This window comes from Eleutherodactylus coqui, chromosome 10 (assembly GCF_035609145.1).
Source record: "Eleutherodactylus coqui strain aEleCoq1 chromosome 10, aEleCoq1.hap1, whole genome shotgun sequence".
Taxonomy (NCBI): Eukaryota; Metazoa; Chordata; class Amphibia; order Anura; family Eleutherodactylidae; genus Eleutherodactylus; species Eleutherodactylus coqui.
The window spans coordinates 13,653,061-13,677,030 of NC_089846.1; the positions used below are offsets into that span (position 1 = coordinate 13,653,061).

At 47.7% G+C, this 23,970-nt stretch overlaps 1 protein-coding gene across 1 annotated transcript in view; it reads right to left on the bottom strand.

Moving 5' to 3' along the window:
* Window positions 1–10,804: 10,804 nt before the first annotated feature.
* LOC136580064 (carboxyl-terminal PDZ ligand of neuronal nitric oxide synthase protein-like) overlaps window positions 10,805–23,970 on the bottom strand; it is a 52,921-nt gene continuing 39,755 nt past the window's right edge. Inside the window, exon 11 of the mRNA XM_066580277.1 lies at window positions 10,805–13,194. Within this exon, the coding sequence (XP_066436374.1) occupies window positions 12,654–13,194 (541 nt within the window). The 3' untranslated portion in view covers window positions 10,805–12,653. The remainder of the gene's footprint in view (window positions 13,195–23,970) is intronic.

Sequence of the window (23,970 nt, forward strand, 5' to 3'; positions counted from 1 at the left end):
AGGACTGCGGCTAGCCTGAGATGTGCGAGCCCGAAGCTGGGAGCGCTGGCACAGGCATAGAGGACAGCGGCCCCGGCATAGAGGACAGCGGCGAGGCAGGGAGTGCCGGGACAGAGGACAGTGACAACCCTGGGAGCTGCGGCGGCAGAGGCTGAGGCGCAGGAGGAGAGCGTACCACAACTGAGGTGAGTGAGTGGGGAAGGGGAGGCGAGACCAGGTCGCGCCGCTATGGGATGTCACTATTGCACTAGGGGACAATATGGGATGTCACTATTGTGCTGGGGGACACTATGGGATGTCCTATTACGCTGGGGGCCGCTGTGGGGTGTTGCTATTAAGCTGGGGGGTGTTGCTATTACCACTGGGGGGTGTCGCTATTATCACTGGGGCCGCTGTGGTGATGGTCACTATTACTGCTTGGGTATGTTTACATGTGGCAGAAATGGGCAGGGCTGTGTCAAAATAGTCCGGGTGCAGATTTTTACTGCTTTTTGGATGCGGAAATGCTGCAGAATTTTCCACCGAAATTTCCGCTGAGGACATTCTGCAGTATTTCCGCATCCAAAAACCAGTCAAAATCTGCACCCTGTCTATGTTGAAGCTTCCCGGTTCTTTTTAGAACGACGGAGGTAAAATCGTATGTCCTGATAAGCCCCGCCCCCTGACGTGTTGGCACTTTGCAGTGAATATGTGGGTTTTGGGTTGCAGTTTGGGTACTCGGTCTCTAAAAGGTTCGCCATCACTGCCCTAAAACATAGCAGGGAAGAGGTTGGGTAAAGATGGTGCAGTCTCTGTGGAACTAGGTATGGTCATAACTCTCTCTATGCTTCCCTCAAAAGCTTCCTCACCCGTAGACCAGACCTCCAACAGTCCGTAGGAGCCGTGTCTTTAGCACACAGAATACACAACGTCCTAGACCTCATTTCATGGTGGTCGTCATAGATGGTTTCAAATCCGCACTGCCGCCCTTGATCAGGTGCCTTGCTGCGCCATTACATTGGTCATAAACCTCACATAATACATACATTATCCTAACAACTAACTTCGTAAGGCCTTGCTCCACTAATAGCGCCATATTTAACTTCGCTCGCTTTCGTCAACTCTTTCAGGTAGTCCAAGGCTGACGCTAAAATCTCCCTTATCACTGTGGTGGACGTTCCAATACAACATAAATGTCAACTGAAAATCCCTTAAGGGTACAAAGCATTTCTCTATCAAATATTACGTCAAAATTTGCCCCGTTGGTGCGTGTTCTGCCTTGGATTCAGCTGTGTATATGTGCAATGGCCCCAATGAACTTACTGCAGCACCTATGGCCGGAAGGCCTAGTTTTGTCACGGTGATGCCAACACCCCAACTGGACCCTCTGGATGGTATGCCGAAGAAATAACGGAGTCAAGTCCAGCAATAGTTTAGAAATCTGGGAGTATATGGATTTACTAACTTTGATATTTGAAATACAACTTGAATTCACAGTTCTCCGTAAAAGTATTTACAAGAGGTACACAAAGATGCAGCACTAAGCAGGCAATTGAACACGATGAGAAATGAAGTGACGTTGATTTGATTAAGACCTGACTTCAATACTCTCTTTTCCTTTTCCTGTGGATTATTTGTTAGACAATTTCCCCACTCGCTGCTTTAGATGAAGGGTTGATTTAGATTTTAGTGAAGTGTATATGAAGCAGAGGGACAAGTGGTTGAAGGCTAATCCTGCTTTGAATTCACCAGGTAGCTATGACTCACTATTTGTAGAAGGCCGACCTCAGAAAGGTTCTCCTTTCCTCTGTTGTGGGATGCTCAGGGAACGGGTTTACACCACGCTCTACCTTGGAAGAAGATGTGGTGCGCTGCTGGCTTGCTCTTGTATGGGTAATTCCTCCTCTCCGACACGATTGACTGCAACCTCTCCTCTGTCATGCCTGGCTGAGTGCCTAATTGCTCACTGACTCCTCCTTTAATCTCCTCTGTTCCTTTCCCGCACTTTATGGACTCCTCCCACTCTTGCATAGGGACTTGTGTTGTGGCTTTCCCACCCTTGGGCTCTCCACCAGTGAAATTGAATCTGACTATCAGCCAATGGGACTGCAGCTGACATCAGGCTAAGCAGGATGGCACTTTCTATATCCACCTTCTGTACCCATGGACAGCATATAGACAGGTGTGACAGGACAAGTATGCAGTGAGTGTTCTGTAGGATCCGCTGGGCCACTATGTATGCAGCTTATTTTAGACTGGCGTTTCTATCACCTCCGAATACTGAGGGCTGACCACACAAAGAGCGCAGGGTACACCGTCACTTGGCAGCCACTACTGACTGCCACTGCTGTCAGTCATGTGATGCGTAAGTGAGTTTTTTCCGGTGACAGACAGCCCACATCCGTATCACCTAACCAGTGGCGGTGCTCAGTAGCGGTTGCCAGGTGCTGGCAGGGCTCCGTGTTGGAAGGTGAGAGGAGCGATATGTGCGGCTGACATCAGCTGCGGGTCCGCCGTTGAATCCGAGTCAAAGTTGGCGACAGTCGTGAGTTTTAGACCGGGAAATGCTGTGGATTTTGCCTTGGATTTTCATTTCTGCTACGTGTGAACGCACCCAAGAACTCCAAACGTGTCACCCGGGCAGACACTGGCATCTGCCAATAAGATGGTAAAGATGACTGCTCTTTCCGGAGAACGCTCCTCTTGTGCTGGGGACTTTACCGCATGCGTCACAACCATGGATGTGTTTCTAGATATGGAAGGATTCCACCACAAGCATTAGTGCCGATCATTCATCCTCCAGATCATTCATCATTCAATCAATGGATGTTGGCAGCATGATGATCTTTACCCTCACAGCATATGGGACCAGGACAGCCGCTGGGGATGCACAATAATCCTCTGTAGGAACTGGACTAAACCAAACTACAACCACCTCTAACTACCGACCTGCTGGATGGCGGCATCAAGGCAGGTATGTTGGCTTAGCCTTTTTAACTCTTTTGCCTGTGTTTGTTTTTTTTCCCCCTGATGAACCCTTGGATACATTAGCTCTAAGGGTGAAATGCCTTTGCTGCTACAGTTGGCATATGTGGGCATAATAAAAGTATTGTCGTTGGTCATCTGGGAAGCCTTTGTAAGGGCGTGCGCCCCGCAGTCATTGGGTAGGTATGCCCTGATTGTAGGGATATTTTGTGCCACTGAGGTTAGATTTACCACCTTTATCTATGTAGCTGTTGGAGTCGGGGACCTTCCTATCATGAAGCCAGTTGAACCTCTGGTGGCACCGTGCAGCTTCAGAAGGGGACGCATTACAGCTAAAGGTACATGGGCCAGCTATTGGGCACATAAGCGCCCAACAGCTGTGCTTTAAGCAGAAGTGCTAGTCATTCTGTGAATGGAGGCTGAGGGGCCGGGGATGGTTCCAGCCGCCCGCCATCCACAGTAAACAGAAGTCGCTCAAGCATTAAGCTGCGCCGGTCTACACGGCTGTCAGTCACTTTGGTTTTAGATTCGCTTAGTCTCGCTCGGTGCCATGTCGGCGGCCGTGTGTAAACGGGATGATGATAATTATCGTCCGAAATCGCTGTTTCCAGAGAGGATTTGGCCAGTAATCGCCCGGTGTGAATAGCCTTTAAGAGCTGCTGGCTAAAGGGCCTCACCAGCTACTGTGCTGCGATCTTAAAACAATCTTATGTGCTTCCCTCGCCCCTTGGTTTTTGTTTAATTGTTTTTCCTTTTAAGAACCACAGCTTTTTTTAGTTTTCCACCAATATGAGGGTTTGTTTTTTGTGTTTTTGAATAGAACCTTTTAATGTAGCAATAAACTTTGAAAATGGTTTAAGTGGACTGAAATAGAAAAAAACGCAATTGTGCAATTTTTTTTTGGGGGGGGGGGGGGGGGGTGTTGTGTTTTTAAGGCTTCATGCCCACGGCCGTGACGGACTCCGCCAGTGGAATATCACAATGGAGTCCATCACGGCGCCCCCCAAAAGACCCCATCCTCAGCTCCCGAATCCGCCATGCGTGTCCTGCCTGGCAAGCCGGCGCGCATGCACCGTACAGCAATTTTGCACCGGCAGTGTGGGATGATGCGGCCGGCGGTGGGCGAAGACGCGTAATCACGCGATACTTTCACTGTGCTCACATTCCATTGACTTTAATGGAAGCCGGCTGCGCGTTTTTCCGCAGCATTTAGAACATGCCGCGGTTTCTTTCAGGCTGTGGAATTCCGCAGCATGAACATTGAGCTATTAGGATCAATAGAACCTAATAGCTGTGGCATAACGTTGCGGATTTCCGCCGCGTTCCATGCGGCAGAAATCCAGCTGTGGGCATTAGCCCTTAAGCATGTGCAATGCACTTTAGGGCTCGTGTGCGCGACCGTTTTCATAGTTGCACGCACGCGTGATACGCAGTGAATGGACTTGTATTGATCCATGCACACCGCCGTGTGGATATCGTGTATCGATACGCGAGAAAAATAAATCGCAGCATGTACTATTTCTATGTGTTCGTACGCAGCATGAGCCCTATACATTTGTATGGGCAGCATATGATATACTGTCCATGCGCAATAGATTGTGTACAGCAGCGTTTTCATACGCAGGGAATCAACAAATCTATATATCACACTGTGCATGTCCGTGTGATCCGCAGGCATGCGCAGTGCCGTACCTGGCCTCTGCTGGCAGCACATATGGCTGGAAATGTGTAAAATGCCGTAAGGGGAGATCCGCAGTGTTCTATGCCTATGACTCGGGGAATGAGCCCCTATTCTGTGAGTCAGTACAGTTACAGTGATACCAATTTTATATCGTTTTTTTGTTTTTCTATTTCTAAATATTAAAACAAAAACTTTGCTTAAAAAGTGTATTTTTGTTACCACATTGTGAGACCTATAACTTTTTATGTTTCCCATGATGGGACTGTAGGGGGTGCTGGTTTTTGCACAGGGAGCAGTAGTATTTATTGGTGTTACGTGTGCTGCTGGGATCTGTAGTTCTAAGCCTCCTAGCAGCACAGCCCTCACAGGGTTAATTGATTGAGCTGGCTGGGTGTGGTACTTCCTGCTAGCCAATCCCCTGGGTCTGTGCTCACATATAAACCCAGCTCCTGGTCAGTCTCTGTCTGGTGTTCAGGGTAAGCAGTCATGAATCCTTGGCTGTTGAAGTTTGCTGTGTGATCTGTGTCTTTCTAGTTCATGTCAGTTTGTACGTTTATATTCTGTCAGTTTTGTGTTAGCTTGCTGTGTGACCTGTGTCCTGTCCTGTTGCAGCTTGCTGTGTGAACGGTGTTTGGTGCTGCTAGGCTCCTGGTTAGTGTATGGACTAGCAGTATAGCCAGGAACTGTGAAGTGGCCCGCTAGCTTTCATGTTTTGTACAAAATGTCAACTAATACCTAGTATTTATATTCAGCTTCCTATCTGTTACTAGTGGTTGCATTGTGGCTGCTGTATGCTGTGTATTCTGGCTCTGTGTGTCCTGTGGTTCAGTCCCTGTCATGTGGCATGTGACTGCGTCCTGTTATGGTGTGTGGCTCCTAGGATCAGCTACGGCCCAGATCCAAAGACCGCTGGGCTGCCCTTATTGGGGCAATGTCCCCGCTTGGGTAGGGCACTGTCATTCCCCTTGTAGCACAGGGTCAGTTGCTTGAAACCCGTGTGCATACCCAGTCCTCCTTTGGGCAAGATCATGTGGGCCCCGACCTTAGTTTGTCCACACGATTGTAACAATTGGCACTATTTTTGGTTACATAAGACCTTTTTCATCACTTTTTATTCCTATTCCTTTTTAGGAACAAGGGGGTGCTCAAAAATGCAATTCTGGCATGGTGCATCTTAATCTTCCAACATTTACTGACATTCTAGTAGTTCAGACTCTTACAGATGTGACAATGTGGACTTCATAAAAACAGCCATCGCAGCCATCGCCACCTGTGGTTGTGACCGGTATTACAGCCTGTATCATAATAATTCTATAGGATTTCCACAAAACTATAAACCTGGCCATGAGTTAGCAAAGTGACTCGTCAAGCATTAGCGCCTATAGTAGCGGCCAGTATAGTGGCACCGCATCTGCTGTGAGAAGATGGTGCTGCAACAGAGGTGAAGTTTCTGGGATACGGGGATTTGTCCTCATTCTCCGAGGACAGTATCACCCAGTGATGAGGCCGTTCATGGAGCCTGGCTTGTCTTATTTTGCTGGCTTTATTTCCTGCCCTGCGTCTGCGCAGCATTTTCCGGTCTCAGTCCATCATCATCATCATTACTTCTCATAATGCTCCCCGATGACATCATAGTAACTGCAGTCCTGCATCCTTATTTAATAGGCTGCCGGGGAGGAACTGAACTGAACATAATGTAATGAAGGCAGTAGAGTATGAGTGCTGCCCCCCGCAGGCAGGATGTGCAGTATCATGTATTACAGGGCACGGCCTGTCAGTAATAAATGCACAAAGCACTAACAATGTTTTATTTTGCATGAGGAAATCTGTATTTTTCGGCACCTTGTCTTGTCTCCCTCCAGGCAGTAATGATTGGTTGTGCAGTATGGCTCCTCTTATCCTGTACGATTAGAATTGGCTTCTGCTCTTGGGGTTTTTTGCCTTCCTCTGGATCAACAACAACACAGGAGGATAAACAGGCTGGACTAGATGGACATTGTCTTCATTCGGCCTTACGAACTGTTACTATGTGGTATCGCTCCTCTTATCCCGTATGATGACATATGTGATATGTGTGGTATCGCTCCTCTTACCTATATGCTGGGAATGGGATGTGTGAAGTATCGCTCCTCCTAGGGCCGAACTACACTGTCTTCTTGTTGAATCTGTTTTATGTAGGACTTCGGAAGCGTCCCAGCCAGACCAGGGGTCTCCGGACACCAACTTGCAGGATTATGTGCGGTATGATGTTTCAGGTCCGGAGATCTGTGGACACACTTATGAAGTCCATACATAGAGCTAATGCAACAAAAGACAGTGTGCTTAGCTCCTTATCCTATACCTCTGGATATGGGACATGCGTGGTATCGCTCTTCTCCTGTGTGATGGGATATGTGAGGTGTGTGATATCGCTCTTCTCCTGTACGATGGGATATGTGACATGTGCGGTATCGCTCTTCTCCTGTACAATGGGATATGTGAGATGCATGGTATCGCTCTTCTCCTATATGATGGGATATGTGACATGCGTGGTATCGCTCTTCTTCTCCTGTATGATGGTATATGTGACATGCATGGTATCGCTCTTCTCCTCTACGATGGGATATGTGAAATGCGTGGTATCACTCTTCTCTTGTATGATGGGATATGTGAAATGCGTGGTATCACTCTTCTCTTGTATGATGGGATATGTGAAATGTGTGGTATCACTCTTCTCTTGTATGATGGGATATGTGAAATGCGTGGTATCACTCTTCTCTTGTATGATGGGATATGTGAAATGCGTGGTATCGCTCTTCTTCTCTTGTATGATGGGATATGTGAAATGCGTGGTATCGCTCTTCTCCTGTAAGATGGGATATGTGACGTGTGGTATTGCTCCTCTTCTCCTATACAATGGGATATGTGACATACGTGCTATTGCTTCTTCTTCTCATGTATGATGGGATATGGGACGTGTGGTATCACTCTTCTCCTGTACAATGGGATATCTGACGTGTGGTATTACTCCTCTTTCCTATACCCCGGGATATGTGATATGCATGATATCGCTCCTCTTTCCTGTACCCTGGCATATGTGACATGCGTGATATTGCTCTTCTCCTGTATGATGGGATGTGACATGCGTGATATCGCTCCTCTTTCCTGTACGATGGGATATGTGACGTGTGATATCGCTCCTCTTTCCTGTACCCCACAATATGTGATCTGCGTGGAATCGCTCTTCTACTGTACAATGGGATATGTGACGTGTGGTATTGCTCTTCTTCTCCTGTATGATGGGATATGTGACATGCGTGCTATCGCTCTTCTTCTCCTGTATGATGGGATATGTGATATTGCTCCTCTTTCCTGTACCCTGGGATATGCGATATGCATGGTCTCGCTCTTCTCCTGTACAATGGGTTATGTGACATGTGTGGTATTGCTCTTCTTTTCCTATATGATGGGATATGTGACATGCGTGCTATCACTCTTCTTCTCCTGTACGATGGGATATGGGACATGCATGATATTGCTCTTCTCCTGTGTGATGGGATGTGTGACATGCGTGATATCGCTCCTCTTTCCTGTACAATGGGATGTGTGACATGTGTGGTATTGCTCTTCTTCTCCTGTATGATGGGATGTGACATGCGTGATATCGCTCCTCTTTCCTGTACAATGGGATATGTGATATCGCTCCTCTTTCCTGTACCCCGGGATATGTGACATGTGTGGTATCGCTCTTCTTCTCTTGTATGATGGGATATGTAGCGTGGCAGTATCGCTCTTCTCCTGTACGATGGGATATGTGACATGCGTGGTATCGCTTCTTCTTATCCTGTATGATGGGATAGGTTATCTGCGTGGTATCGCTCTTCGCCTGTACGATGGGATATGTGACATGCGTGGTATCGCTCCTCTTCTCCTGTATGATGGGATATGGGACATGCGCGGTATCGCTCCTCTTCTCTTGTATGATGGGACATGCGCGGTATCGCTCCTCTTCTCTTGTATGATGGGACATGCGCGGTATCGCTCCTCTTCTCCTGTATGATGGGATATGTGACATGCACGGTATCGCTCTTCTCCTATACGATGGGATATGTCACATGCGCGGTATCGCGCTTCTTCTCCTGTATGATGGGATATGTGACATGCGTGGTATCGCTCCTCTTATTCCACTGTTGCTGGAGCTTTCATGTTCCGGTAGGTTCACACCGGGCTGTTCAGTAATAGCGCTGCATGTGGCTCAGGCACGAATCCTAAATCCCTTGTGGTGGTCGGCCTAATCGATGGTCCCACTGGATATAGAAAGCAGATTTCTGATTCTCTCATGCTACTCTTCAACTTTTGCAGTTGGGTCTTATATTCTCTCTTACAGGGGCCACAACATAAAATTGAAATCCATGTTCCAGGGCCCTATCACCCTTGCCTTCTCATTCAAGTATAGTATAGAACACCAGTAGCGAGATAAAAGCGCTGGATCGGGCTTCTGATTACACCCTATATATACTGCTGCCCTGTGTGGGGCACGGTGCCACCTTATGCACCCTTCTTACTATTCTAACCAATGTACATAGAGGGTAATGGGGAGATGGGCAGCGTCATAGACCCCATGGTTAGATTAAACCCTCCCTTCCGAAAAACACCAGGCCTCAGATTTCTTTGGAATACGACCCCCGTATTTCAGTGTCATGGCTTTATATCCTTGCACTACTAGGCCGATTCTGGACTCTGCAAGAGCTTTCCAACCAAACTTCCGCTATCTCTCTTTCTTTCCTTCCTCTGACCCTGGTCCGGCCTGTGTGGCCGTTCTTAAAGGAGTTTTCTGATAGCGTTAGAATTGGTTGAAGTGGGGAGGGGGGAGGGGGGGGGGGGCGGCTGAGAGAAGGACGAGGGGTCAATCCCTTCCAAAAGGATTATGTTATGTGGATGCAAGTGCATTCATTACACAGGTGAGATGATTTAGTCATTCGCCCCCCCGGGTCAGCCATTTCTTTCGATATTCATAGCCTTGTACTTGATAATTGATGTTATTTTCTTTTTTTCCTTGTAAAATCTAAATAAAAACAAACCACGCGGAGGAGACGCTAGAACACGTTTTTATTTAATTATAAAGGATACTGTGCAATATATTCATTATTCCTAAATGATCTATTAGTCACAGACTACAGCTAGAACCATCCACAGGAACAGCGGGTATTAGTCATATTAATCTCTGTACAGAAATGTGCTGTGAGAAGGGAACGTGCCGTCCGTCACCCCAAGTGCCATGAAGTCTGCTGCTCCTGCGTGGGGGCAGTGCTGCAGCGTTCCCCTTAGTAGTCCGGTGAGCAGCACGTTCCCTCATATACAGTAGTAATGCACGTCACCCCAAATATCATCTGTGATCGAGGGGATTCCTGCGGCGCCTGTAAGTTCCAGAAGAGGAACAGAAGCAGCAGCCGCTCGCTCAGAGTTAATCAGAGCGGCGCCGAGGTCTCCGCCGGCCCGGATCGCTACAGCCAGGCGCGTTTGCAATTTTCCACAAGAAATCAAACTGATCGCTCCATCAGTCACCTGCAAGATCCATCTCCACCTACTCCACGCTTCTACCTCCGACATCCTTCTGCCTTAAAGCCACACGTTCACATCTCCCCCAGCTTCCTGACATCTACGTCCCACTGAGCACAAGGCCCAACCTCCATGTATAACGGTATACTCTGCGTTTCCCTTTCTAGGCGGGTTCCCGGTAGCAGCGTTGTCCTCCGTTGGCCGCCATTAGGAGCAGGACCCTTAGGTAAATCCGCCCCGTGTGACGCCCACCTTAGAGTGATTTAACGCACTAAGGGTTTATTCACATGAACTATCTGAAAGTCGTAACAGAAAGGCACAACTTGCATCAGACCGCACAAGGACTCGCCCTCCGTCTGCTGCCCGATGTGCGAGAGACCCCCATATTTACATATAGGATTTTCTTCTGAAAATGAGACAAAAACAGGACATACTGCGATTTAGATTTTTTCCCCCCTCTGAATACCCCCCACTACAAATGTAATATCACCACTTAATACAATATGCTTTAGTTCCATCCGCTTTCGGACAGATTTTTTTCGGTACTGAAATCGGGTGGAGAAATAGTTGATGTGAATAAATCCTAAAGTTTATTTCCACTTTGGGAACCCCCCCCCCCCCCCCGTCCGTTAGGTCTCCCTGCTACCCCTCGCAATCCGATCATTTTCCTTGTGGCGCTTCATTACATGGCGCCCACTAAGATTAGTGTGTGTAGTGCATGGACGCCGGCCTTCCACCAGCGAGGACCAATAACGTGGGGTCCTCATTAAGGACAATTAAAAAGTCAACATCCGACAAAAGCAAAACTCCCCTGAAGACGTCTGATCTCTCCAGTGAGAACTTAACGCTACACTAAAAAGCTTACAGAAATGGGCGCCCCCCCCCCCACCACCGTATAATTCACCAGTTCCCAGACTGAACTCCCAGATTTAGGCATACACTGAATGGTCATTTTATTAGAGACCCCAATCTAGCAGCACGTTGGACCTCTTTTGGCCTTCAGACTAGCAGCAATTCGTCATGCCAGAGGGTAGTACAGAATGAAATCGGTCTGCAGGAATATCGGCCCCTGCGGACAGGAAGCTTCTTGTAGTTGCTGCAGATTAGATGGAGGTGCTGACAGGAAGGGGTCATCGATTCATGCTGCTTGTGCCAAATTCTGTCCCTCCCGTTAAAATGGAGCAACAGCAATCTGGATCCATCAGACCTGCGGATGTTTTCCAGTGCTCAGTGATACAATTTTTGGGCTGTTTTTGCCCCTGGAGTCATCTTCCTCTAAGAAACAACAGCGGTGGAACTCGTCGGTTGTTATAGCCTATCGGTCCTAAGGAATGGCGGGTTGTGTGTGCAGACATGTCAGTTGGAGCTCCGGCGTTGTATGCGGCTCCTCAAGTGGGCAGCGGCTGCTCCTCAGAACGATTCCCTACATCCTCCTCTGACCCCTTTTGCTGATGAGATATTTTCATTCACAGGACCCCTTTAGCTGGATGTTTTCCTCAATCACCATTCTCAGTATACTCTCCACATTATTGGAAGTCTCTCCGATCACAGGATCTTCCCATCTAATGCGGAGTCACACAGAAACCAACCCACGGAAAACTTGTCATGTGATTTTTATGCTGCACTCCAGGGACAATTGCCATACAGGTAAGCACCAATCGTGAGCAGATTGGGGATTATAAGAAAGGGGCCATTCAGTGTGTACGATTGAAAAAATAAGTTGCTGTGCCCTTTAGGTGGCGCTCTTGTGCCTATGCACACTATAGCTTCCTCAGCCATTTAAATCTATTAAACATGTTCACTGGAAATTAATTAAGAAACTAAGATCTCTCTGCGTAAAAAATATATATTAGACTCTAGCGCTCGCCCCAAGTCTACACGCCAAAATAAAAATATATAGAACTCGTCTCTTCTATTGCACACAGATCGTGCTCCGGGCACGCACTTCCTACAGCGCCCAGTGCCTGGCGTCGCCCTAGACCTAGGAAAATAGATGTACTACTCTACAATCACCTGCCTTTTGGGAATTTTGCATGGCTCCTACTACATTCACCCATCCCCAATGCATTAACTACACCATAGCAACATCGCATGAAGGTTTACTCCACCCATCAGCAGGTAGATGGGGTACCAGGAGCTAGCCTCAAGGTGCTCGTTGGCACATAATATACAGTAAAGGTCATAGGAATATCTCAGCCAGTGAGGGTCACAGTGGGTATACAAGGGCAATGCCCCCCCCCCCCCCAAAAAAAATCTTATCAGTAGAAGAGAGGGAACAGCCTTAATTTCAGTCTCTTCTAACTTCCCCGATTCCCGCTGGGTGGCAAGTTTGGAGGGAGGAGAACTTCTTACACCTCTTTAGGCTGATTTCCTGCCCGCACACAAGTCTCTTTCAGCAATTAGGATCCCAGTGTGTGGTTATTTACACCTTCGTACAAAGAATTGGATTTTCACAGTCCTAACGAAGCGGTCAGTTCCCGTTTTTAATGAGACGCCAAGGCTTATGATTAATCACATGATCGTCTGAATCAATGTCTGGGAAGTCGTCTTCGGAGAAGCTGATGTGCAGGCAGGTGTCGTTGGCAGTGGAGAATGGTAGGGTGGTCTCCAGGTTGAGAGGCTTGGTCAGTCCATTACACAGGGTCCCGTCCGCTACAATGGTGGCCGTGTCCTCCAGGTTGTCGTAGCTGCTGGTGATGGAGTGAAATGTTCCATTATCTTCTATGCACTCCGGCTGGAAAGATGTTCGGGAAGTCTCCTTTATAGGGGAGAGGTCTCCATTCTCAAAAACCGGGAAGAAGGAGTTTTTGAAGGACGGGCTACCGTCTCCAGGGGTGATGGAGCAGGACGTGATGGTGGTGAAGCTGGTCAGGTTGACACTAGTCGGCGTTGTGTACGTGATGCTCTCAGAGGATTTGGACTCTACTAGTTGTCCGGGGAAGATCTTCGATAACCTCTTCCTGGCGATGGGTGGCGGAGGAGGGATCAGCTTCGGAATAGAAGAAAGAGGCCTAAAGAGATGAAGAGAAGATGCCAGTTAAGAAAAAAAAGGTCCAAAAAACAAAGGTGGAAAGTAATTACTTTGAGTGTAACTAAGAAACCGCAATCCAATTTTGGATTCAGGGTTTCCTAAAAGGCTTGCTCTTTTTGCTGTTATACAACAGTGCCATCTGCTGGCTAAACCAGTGTGCATGCGCCAGAGAGGCTCCAACAGCGGAGTGCCTTGCAACAAACGGTAAGAATACCCTGTTGGACAGCTTCTGACATTGGAGCTGTACAAGCTTCAATCAGAATGTAGGAAGACATCAGATAGTGGATTGGAAAGGGTTAAGGCTGCGTTTAGGCGTAACGATTATTGTTCAGTTAAGCCAAAGACCGGACGAACAGGAATCGTGCACTTTTCGTTCGTTGTACAGCCTAAACAGGACAAAAAACCTTGGTTTGTGCATTTATCGTTGCCTTTAAACATTTCCGCTCAGTGTTTCACATAGGAATGTAGGTCGGGAGGGGCATCATCTCTCCTGAAGGAGACACTAGAAGGTGAGCAAGGAGACTTATAAGGCCACGCATCCTCCTCTGGGAAATATGCAAATAAGAAAGATGAACAATACCTCTGCAGCGCCACCTAGTGGATGCCAGCATGCATGCGAATCAATGTCGGACCCTTTATACAAGTCTTTAGAACAACGATTGGGAATTGAAAACCAATGTATCTCCTTAAGGAGTAATGATACCCTTCCCGACTCATGTATTGGCCCCTCACTAGCCAAGGCAGAAGCCTACTGGACACTGATGAGGGGCAAAACCCCCAAAACAGCTGCCTGTGCATGTATTATGGCTGTTGGTTTTCAATTCCCAATCATTGTTATATAGATCTGTATAAAAGGGTCTGACCTTGATTTGCAGGAATGTTGTTTTCCAACAGGTGGCGCTGCAGAGGTTCCATCTACCTTATTTATATAGGAATGTGAAACACAAGACAAGCCTGTTTGAAGGAGAATGGAACGATTCTGAACAATCTGCCCACCGAGGGCGAACGAATTAGCGGTAACGTCACTCACTCGTTCAAAAGGACAAATCAACGAGTCTAAAAACCTTCTCACCTCTCTAAATCCCATCAACTTTTCTACACTACATCCAATGCTGGTTGCGTTGAGGTAAACTACCCCTTATATACATATCAGACCATTGGTCCCAAATTTCCTCAAAATTTAAACAGCCTGTTTTTGGATAAATTCCTCCCTTTCCAAAAATATAGCCTCTTTTATCTTTGCGCCAATATCTCCTACTGTTGGGGGTCGGCTGCATCCAACAGGCAGTAATCTGCTTCCGCGCCTGATAGAATGCTCTCCGAATGCCCATCAACCATAGCGAGTATACAAGTACTGGGATTAGGACCAGGATCAATAAGATATTTTTAATTTTCTCTAGTACGCCGTTCCAAAATTCACGCAATTTTATACAATTGCAGACCATATGCCTTAAATCTGCCCCACCCATGTAACATGTCCGCCAGAATACGGCGGCTGCTCCCATAGACTCCTATGGGAGCTGCTGAAAAAAAGGGAGGTGGCAGGGAGTTTAGTAGAGGCTCTGCTAGACTCCCTCCCCCTCTACACCCCTTGCTGGCTGTTGGCAAAGGTAGGGGGTGGGATTTAGCACACTAGCTCCCTCCCTCTCTCCTTGCAGACAGCCGGTGAGGGACGGAGAGTGGGTGGGAGTTTGACATACAAACTTCCGCCCCGTTCCTTTGGTGACAGCCGGCTAATCTTTTGTGCAATAATACATTTTAGACAAACTAATCTCCCCATGGAATCTATAAAAAAGATGGCTCACATCTACATGGGATATCTCTATGAATCATTACGTTTAGTCCCTGCAAATAACTCAAGGACACGAAATGAAAAGCCTGTGCCCATACAGAATGGTGAAGCAAGAGTGCAGTGTCTTCTGGGAAATGTGTTTCTAATAGACAAACAATAACTGGTTCAAATGCTGAATGGATTTTAGTTTTGCCCCCCCCCCACTCTGCACCCCCCATGAAATTATATAAACCTCTCGAACTGTGATATTCATCATTCATGGCTTACACATATAAAATGGGAGATGCCGGCTGCATTGCATAGTAGAGGAGGAGGGGAGAGCAGGGAGAAAGATACGGATTACTTACCGGTAGTCCTTTTTCCAGGAGTCATCACGACGGCCCCATTTACAATGGAGGTTGCCCTCTGACCTCGGTAGGGACAGGAAGAGCCCTTAAAAGCACCTCCGTTCCACCATTCCTTCGTGGCTTTCAAATTATTACGGTGGACAATGTTTACTGAACCAAAATGTACCTTTATTGGGTCATATTTACTTTGAAAAGAACAACAATATTCTATAAGGGAGGGAACTATGGGCCGTCGTGATGACTCGCGGAAAAGGGACTACCGGTAAGTAATCCGTATCTTTCCAGGTCGTCATCCCGACAGCCCTATTTACAATGGAGCAATACGAAATTATAGGTGACTTAGGGTTGGACTACTGCCTGGAGGACTTTTCATCCATATCCCAGGTCTTTGTCCGACTGGACGTTAACCCTATAATGTTTAATGAAAGTATGTAGGCTAGACAAGGTGGCCGCTTTGTAAATTTGCTCGGCGGATGCCTGGCCTTTCTCTGCCCAGGAGGAGAGGGAGCGTGTGGAGTGGGCTCTGAGTTTTCCAGGGGGATAGAGACCCCTAGCTTTGTACACCTCCTGGATGGCAGTCTTGATCCATCTCGCAATAGTGCTTTTAGATGCCGTCTTTCCTTTGCCCGGCCCCTGAAATTGGACAAAGAGGTTGTTTTTCCGAAAAGAATGGGTAGCCTCTAAATATGTTAGAACAGGAATTTGGGCACCACTTTTGGAAGAAAAGCTGGGTCTAATTTAAACATGATTCTATCATCTTATATCAGCATGTGTGGTTCGACAACATAAGGCTTGTCATTTTCCTACTCTCCAGGCTGAGGTTATGGAGTCTAGGAGAGAAACTTTTAGCGCTGAGGTCTGTCTGCCCCTTTAAGGAACCTACAAATGCAGCAGTGCTCCGCCAAGGGAAAATCCAAATAGGATCCTAACGCTGCTGCCTGAACCCTAAGAGTTCTTGGGCTAAGGCCTTTCTCTAGGCCCACCTGCAGAAATTCCAAAGATTATGGGTATATCTATATCTGGGATTTTGCCTGGCTCTAAGTTACAGAACTCTGAGAACTTCTTCCACACTATTATAAATGGCTGTTGTTACGGGTTTACAACTTTTGGTCAAGGTGGTGATTACTTTGTGTGAGTGTCCCTTCCCCCGAAGTATTACGCCTTCAGCATCCAGGCCGCTAGTTTCAGTTTTTCGACCCCCGAGTAGGTTATTAAGCCCCTGGAAAAGGAGATCTTCCATGGCCGGTAGACAAAGTGGGCCCCAAATTGCTAAGGCCTTCAATAGGGGATACAAGGGTCTCTTGTCCTACATGGAAGCGACTAGGATTACTGCCGCCCGACTGGCCTGCATCTTTTTGAGGGTGTACGGAATCAATGACAAAGGGGGAAATGCATAGGCCAATTCCATGTCCCAATTTTGAGACAGCGCGTCTACCCCGCATGGGTTGTCCCTTGGTTTGAGAGAATAGAAGTCCTGGCATTTTGTATTTCACCTCGTGGTGAACAGATGGATCTGCTGTTTTTCCCACTGGTGTGTTAGATGATTGAAGGCTTGCTGGTTCAGACACCATTCTCCTGGAAGGACACTTTGTCTGCTGAGAAGGTCTGCAATGACGTTTGTGGACCCCTTCAGATGGATGGCTGAAAGGGATAACACGGTGGATTCCACCCAGTAAAGTATCCTTGCCCCCAGCTGTTGGAGGTGCGGGTGTCGTGTTCGCCCCTGTTGACGAACAAACGACAGGGCTGTCATGTTATCGGTTAGGATTTTAACATGCCTTCCTCTTAAGTTGGGTTCTGCCACACGGAGGGTCTCACATATCGCTCTTAATTCCATATATAGTTGGACGAGTGTGCAGCTATTCGGGAATCCCAGGTTTCCTGCAGGGTCAGGTCCGCTACCTGTGCTCCCCACCCAGTTTTGTTAGCATCCGTTGTGACGGATATAGAGGGTTCTCGTGACCAAGAGGTACCCTTGCTCAGGGTACTCTGTAAAGTCCACCAGCATAGGGACTCTTTAACTTGGATGGACAGGCTCACCTTCTTGTCTAAGGAGGTCTGCCGTTTATCCCACCTGGCAAGGATGAACCGTTGTAGCTGTCGGGTATTGGCTTGTGCCCATGAGATTATTTGTATGCAGGCTGTCAACAGGCCCAGCACTTTCATCGCTTCTCTGATGGACACCGTAGGGACCTGACATAGGGATGTTACGGATGGAATAAGGTCTTTACTTGTGGACGGTGGAAGCCGCGATTCCTGGATGCGGAAGTCTAGGAATACACCTAAATATATCTTCTGTGGACCTGGAATTAGATTGGACTTTTGTTTTGTTTATTATCCACCCTAAATCATTCATAGTGGACAGGACTACAGACAGGTCTGCGCGTATGGCTTCTGTTGTCCTTGATACTAGCAGAAAGTTGTCCAGATATGGAAAAAATGAGAATCTGATTTCGCCTAATATAAGCTATTATTTCTATCACTATCTTCGAGGGGCAGTCGAGATACCGAAGGGTAGAACCATAAACGGATAGTGATAGATTATGTAACCGTCCTGCAGAGCAAACCTCAGATATTTGTGATGAACTGCGGCTATCGAGATGTGGTAGTATGCGTCCTTAAAGGGGTTGTCCCGCGCCGAAACGGGCTTTTTTTTTTTCAACCCCCCCCCCCCCCCCCGTTCGGCGCGAGACAACCCCGATGCAGGGACTTAAAAAAAAAACCGCTCAGCGCTTACCTGAATCCCCGCGCTCCGGTGACTTCTATACTTACCGGTGTAGATGGCCGCCGGGATCTTCTTCCTCCGTGGACCGCAGCTCTTCTGTGCGGTCCATTGCCGATTCCAGCCTCCTGATTGGCTGGAATCGGCACGTGACGGGGTGGAGCTACACGGAGCCCCATTCAGAAAAGCAGAAGACCCGGACTGCGCAAGCGCGTCTAATTTGGCCATTCGACCATTTTAGACGGCGAAAATTAGACGGCAACCATGGAGACGAGGACGCCAGCAGCGGAGCAGGTAAGTGAAAAACTTTTTATAACTTCTGTATGGCTCATAATTAATGCACAATGTACATTACAAAGTGCATTAATATGGCCATACAGAAGTGTATAGACCCACTTGCTGCCGCGGGACAACCCCTTTAAGGTCTATAGTGCACATGACGCTGTCTGGATCCATTAGTGGCACGATGGACCTCACGGTTTCCATTTTAATGTTTTTTTGATCAAGAAGAGGGGGGGGGAATAGAATCCCTTACCCCTTTCGTGTTCGGGAACCTGCATGATGACTCCTAGGTCCTTCAGTTCCTGGATGCCCTTTAGCAGATTTTTCTGTTCTTGTGGGGACCCCGGGGAGGTTACTAAGAATCTCTTAGGAGGTAAGGAGTTAAATTCGATTCGATACCCTGTTTCAACTATCTGAAGTACCCAGGGGTTGGATGTTAGCCCCCGGCACTGGACCAAGTATCGTGCTAGTCTACCCCCTGTTGAGTCAGAAATGTGTTGAATTTCCTTACTCTGACCTCCTTTGGGGTACGACCATCTCCCCGTTTTCCCTTTCCCTTCTGGAGGTGGCTGTCACGTCCTCCTTGGAAAGGATGGCTTCCTATAGGATTTCCTATCTGGAAGGGCCTTGCTTTTGTCTCCCGCATTCTCAAGTATCTTATCCAATACGGGCCTGAACATATATTCACCTTGGAACGGAATGGCGCAGAGTTTATTTTTGGACGTTACATCTGCTGACCATGATTTTAACCATAACGCTCTTCTTGCGGTATTACTGAGAACCGCGGTTTTCGCACCATATATTACGGATTCTGCAGACGCGTCTGCTAGAATAGCAGTGGCCATTTCCAATAGGGAAAGGAAGCTGGCTAATTCTTCCCTGGGAGCCCGGTCTTTAACTGAGGTTTCCATTCTATTCAGCCATAAGACCATGGATCTGGCTACTGACGTTACCGCAACATTAGCTTCAACGGTAAAGGACGTCGCTTCCCAGGTCTTCCTCATCAGACCGTCGACTTTTTTGTCCATCGGGTCTGAGAGCTGAGATGCGTCCTCAAAGGGTAGAAGAATTTTCTTGGCCACCTTAGCGATCTGTATGTCGACCTTTGGGGTCTCTATACGGGCAGACATCTTCAGGAGCAAGCGCTAGCCGGTTCCTAATCTGTTTTGAGACAGACGGTCTCTTCTCAGGTTCCTGCCATTCATCCGCGATAATTTGTTGCAGGGTTTGATTAACAGGAAACATGGTTTTCCTCCTTGTCCGAAGACCCCCGAACATTTCGTCCTGGACTGTCCTGGGTGGGTGGTCCTCTTTGATCTGCATAGTTTCCCTTACTGCTTTTATGAGGTGCTCTATGTCGTCTGAGGAAAGAGTATTTTTTCTCATCCTCACTACGCCGGATGACGTCACCGGTACGCGCCCCGAGGACCAGGGAGGTCGCCGCTGCCGTTCCCCTGCCAGGAGGAACTACCTAATCGCGGCAGCCAGAAGGTGCTGACCCGCTCAAGGAGGCCTGCGCTGCTCGGCAGCTGACTGCTCCATGGCGGCGCAGGTCAGAGATGCAGGGACTGCTAAGGTATGCCGCCCCGACCTCTTCCCTCCAGGGGATCTTCGGCACTACGTGCCTCCGGTAGGTGAATTTCCCTGGAGCTTGCATCTGGCCACCGTAAGGACAGGAAGACACTAAGGAATGGTGGAAGGGAGGTGCTTTTAAGGGCTCTTCCTCTCCCTACCGAGGTCAGAGGGCAACCTCCATTATAAATGGGGCTGCCGGGATGACGACCTGGAAAAATAATTAAAAAACAAAAAAATAAAAAAACACCCCCCCCCACCTACATCCCTGAGGGCTCCAATCACCTGGTGTAGTGAAAATAGTCAAATATAAATATATATACAAATAATCACAGTAGAATCACTAATATGAACGCCCTATTTACACGGGACGAGGGTCATCTAAACGAGCGTACAAGTTGGTGACGTCACCGCTCGTTGATCGCGCTAGTGCAGAAGCTTTAGACACACAGATCATCACTGAGAATCGCTTGCTTTTCGCTCAGCGCTTCACATTCTATATCTACACTGAGTGACAGAACCAGCTATGACTCTTATGCTGGCTGCAGGTGGTCACTGGCTGTCACACCAATGCGCCTGCCCGGCCAGGATGTCATTATGCCCCAGCCACGTTCCCACTTGCCTTGCGCCATATTTAAGTTTGGCTGCCGCAGTAGGTCCCGTACGGCTGAGCGGCACGCAACCCCAATAAGGTAAGCAAAAACTGCGACAGGCCACACCGGTGTCGGAGGTTCCTTGTAGCTTCCGGCGTAGATCCAGCAGACGATCTGCAGATCTAGTTCACCTGGTAGAACGCCGGTCGCGATGCTGGAAGGCCCCATTACAGTCAATGGCGTCCACTCTGTGCCACACAGATGCCAGGGTGCAGATGTGAACAGGGACCAATTATCGGCCAACGTCTTCTCACCAGGCGCTGTAGTACCCTCCCCTACTGCATCCACTCTACGAACTCTTGTCCCAGTCCCATTATTTACCCTTGCCAGCACAAGGCATCGGCTCTGTTCCTTGCGGTCTGATATCCTCTCCTACAGTCATCACCCCCCCCCCCCCTTTTTTTGCTTCTTTTACACATATGAAGACATGATTGTCAACGTGACTTAAATCCAACAAATGGCATTTTGCAGAAACCAGTATTTTCTGCGGTGACTTTGGAATGTTTTGTAGGTATGTGAGTGATTTGGGTATAACTTGTTGCGAATGATGAAGGAAGAATCATGAAAAGAAGGTAAATCTCTAGAGAACGGATAGAAGTCACTTTGGAAATCACCTCTGTGTCTTATATTTTCAGCGGTTTTTCATCCCCGGGATGAAAGCGATTCCTGCCGCACATTCCGGATAGTCCTTACAAGGACGTCTATTCTGCCCCCCTGAGTCTCTTCTGTCTCCCTCCGCCCCGTAGTCACAAGCTTTTCATAAATCACCACTAGAAGAGCAGTCATGTTTTGTAAAGTAAAAAAAAAAAGTTACATTTTGCGCGATCCCCAACTTGTGCACAAATCTTGTGACTTTTTGCAGTGTACACCGATACAAGCCACTTTGTAGAGAAGGAGTGCGGCTTGTCGGGAGCGACAGAACCCCTATGTAGGCGCCCAGCGGTGCGGAGATGCGCCTAATGTAGGAAGAGGCACGTACGTCATCCTGCCGGCCCATCATGCACCAGCATCAACCATATAATGACCGATGCTTAAACTGACACTCTAAGGCTGCCTGTCCACGGCTGTGACGAACTGTCACTAGTGATATTCTGCCGCGGAGGAGGGGAGGGGAAACTGCAAACTCTCCGTGAGGAGTCTATCTAATAGATAGGCTTACCACGGAGAATTGTGGCAAATCGCAGCATGCCGCGATTTCAATCCCGTGAGCGGAGAATCACTACGATTCTCTGCTCGTGGATGTCGGGCTGCACTTTCCAGTTAGCCTATGGAAAGCTTTTCCTAGCGTGATCCATGGGCGATTTATCACAAGCGGATCATCGCCCGCGGACAGGCAGCGTTAGGCCTCATGTCCACAGGTGTATTTGAATCGCGGAAGATCCGCAGTTCTAGCTGCCCCCGGACAGGTACGCAGAGTCAGATTCCACTGTGGGCTCCCGCATGTGGAATCAGACACGGCCGTGGACATGAGGCCTTAATAAAATCTTCACCAGTATCCCTTTCACCGCCGCCTAACAGTTTTCTATGAAATACATAAGCATTTAGGACCGCTGTTCTTCTTGGTGCAGCCGCAGAGCTTAATCCCCCCCCCCCCCCCCCCCGCTCAGAAGGAGAATGCTGCTGCACCGACTCCCCACCACCTCCCCCCTAATGTCTGGGCGCAGCCCTGCCCCCCACCTACACATCACTATGATCAATGCGGGGAAGAAACAGGAAGCTGAACATCAGTATTCAGCTTCCTGCACCTGAGTGATTTGTTGGTAGTGGGAGGGATCAGTCTGTGGGTGGGATGGAGTGTGAGGGGGATGACAGTAGGGATCAGGGTGAGAGTCCATCAATGAGAGGTTGGAGGGCGGTAAGGTTTCTATTTGTGGAAATTACCACGAGGCTGTAGTGAGTTTTCTAAACCCTTTACCTTTCAAGAGGTGGCGCTGTGGAGGATTATTCCAGCACCGATTTGCATACTGCGTTCCCAGGAAGCATTGTGCGGCTCATAAGAGTCCAGTGGGGATTTTGGCGTTAGGATTTTATACAGCGTGGCTGTACTGAGGGGCTTCCTAGGTGCAATGTGAACAGTCCCTCTATCTACAGTAGGATTTCTGCCTACAGGTATAAACATCAGGTGCGCCCCTCGTTTCCCTTTATTTTTTCCTCCCCATTTTCAAAAGGTTTAACCCTTTCCAATCCACTGTCTGACCTCTGAAGACATTATGATTTAAGGCTGTACAGCTCTGATGTTGGAAGAAATCCGTCGGGGTTCTCTTACTGTATATTGCCAGCCTCTCTGCTGTCGGAGCCTATCCAATGTGTCACCTCATGCAGTACTGGCTTTAGCCAGCAGATAGCGCCGGTGTATAATGGCAGAAAGAGAGTAAGCCCCCTAGGAAAACCAGGCTACAAATTGGATTGGAAAGGTTTTAGGTTTCTGGTGATCTATGTACATGACAGCTGGTTTTATATCGGGTGAAGATGTGTTTTTCATCAGAGCCATTTAATATGTTAGAAAACTTTAAAAAAAAAATAAAAAATCACTTCTGCATATTTCACAACCGCGCAGTAAAAACAATGTTCTTTGTATTCTGTAAGTCAGAACTATTGCAGCAATAACAAGATTATACATTTTTTTATTTTATATAGTACTACTAAAAAGTAAGTTTTTTAAAAAAAAATGGTTTCAGTACCCCCCCACAACCTCTTTATGGTTTCAGGCAATGCCTGTGTGTGAGGTGGGAATAACTTACTTTTACTGGTACCATTATTGGTTACATATGACTTTTGTTCGCTTTTTATTCAAATTTTTCTCAGAGATTGAGTGACAAAAAAAAAAAGTAAAATATTAATTTGAAATTTTAATCAACAGGATTTATGGACAAAGCGGTACAAAGTTTTACTTTTTTGCTACAATGATTGGGTTTCTCTTTAAAACTTTTTTTTTAATGACAAAAATTAATCTAACATCTTTAAACTTTTTTTTTTTTTTTCATCCTTGTAGGGGATTTGAACTTACAATTGTTTATACAATAGACTGCAATACCACAATATTGCATTCTACTGTATTCTGACAGGCATTCTATGAAGACATGCCATAAGCACATCTTAATAGGCAATCATTCATGGCAGGTCTGGGTCCATCAAGGCGGTCCCTAGTTGCCATGACACCCAGATGGAACTCTGGGACATCACAATCCTGGTTACTACATTTAAATGTCCCTTAGGGCTCCTGCACACTGGCGAGAGCGACATCGGGATGTGATTGACGCCCTGATATCGCTCTCGCAATCTTTCTGAAGCCCTGGATGCAGGGAGTGTTGGCCGGAAAACAGCCTCCCATCGCAGCCAGAAGAGAAGCTTATGACGAAGCGCCGGAGAGGACAGCCGTTCTAAGGTG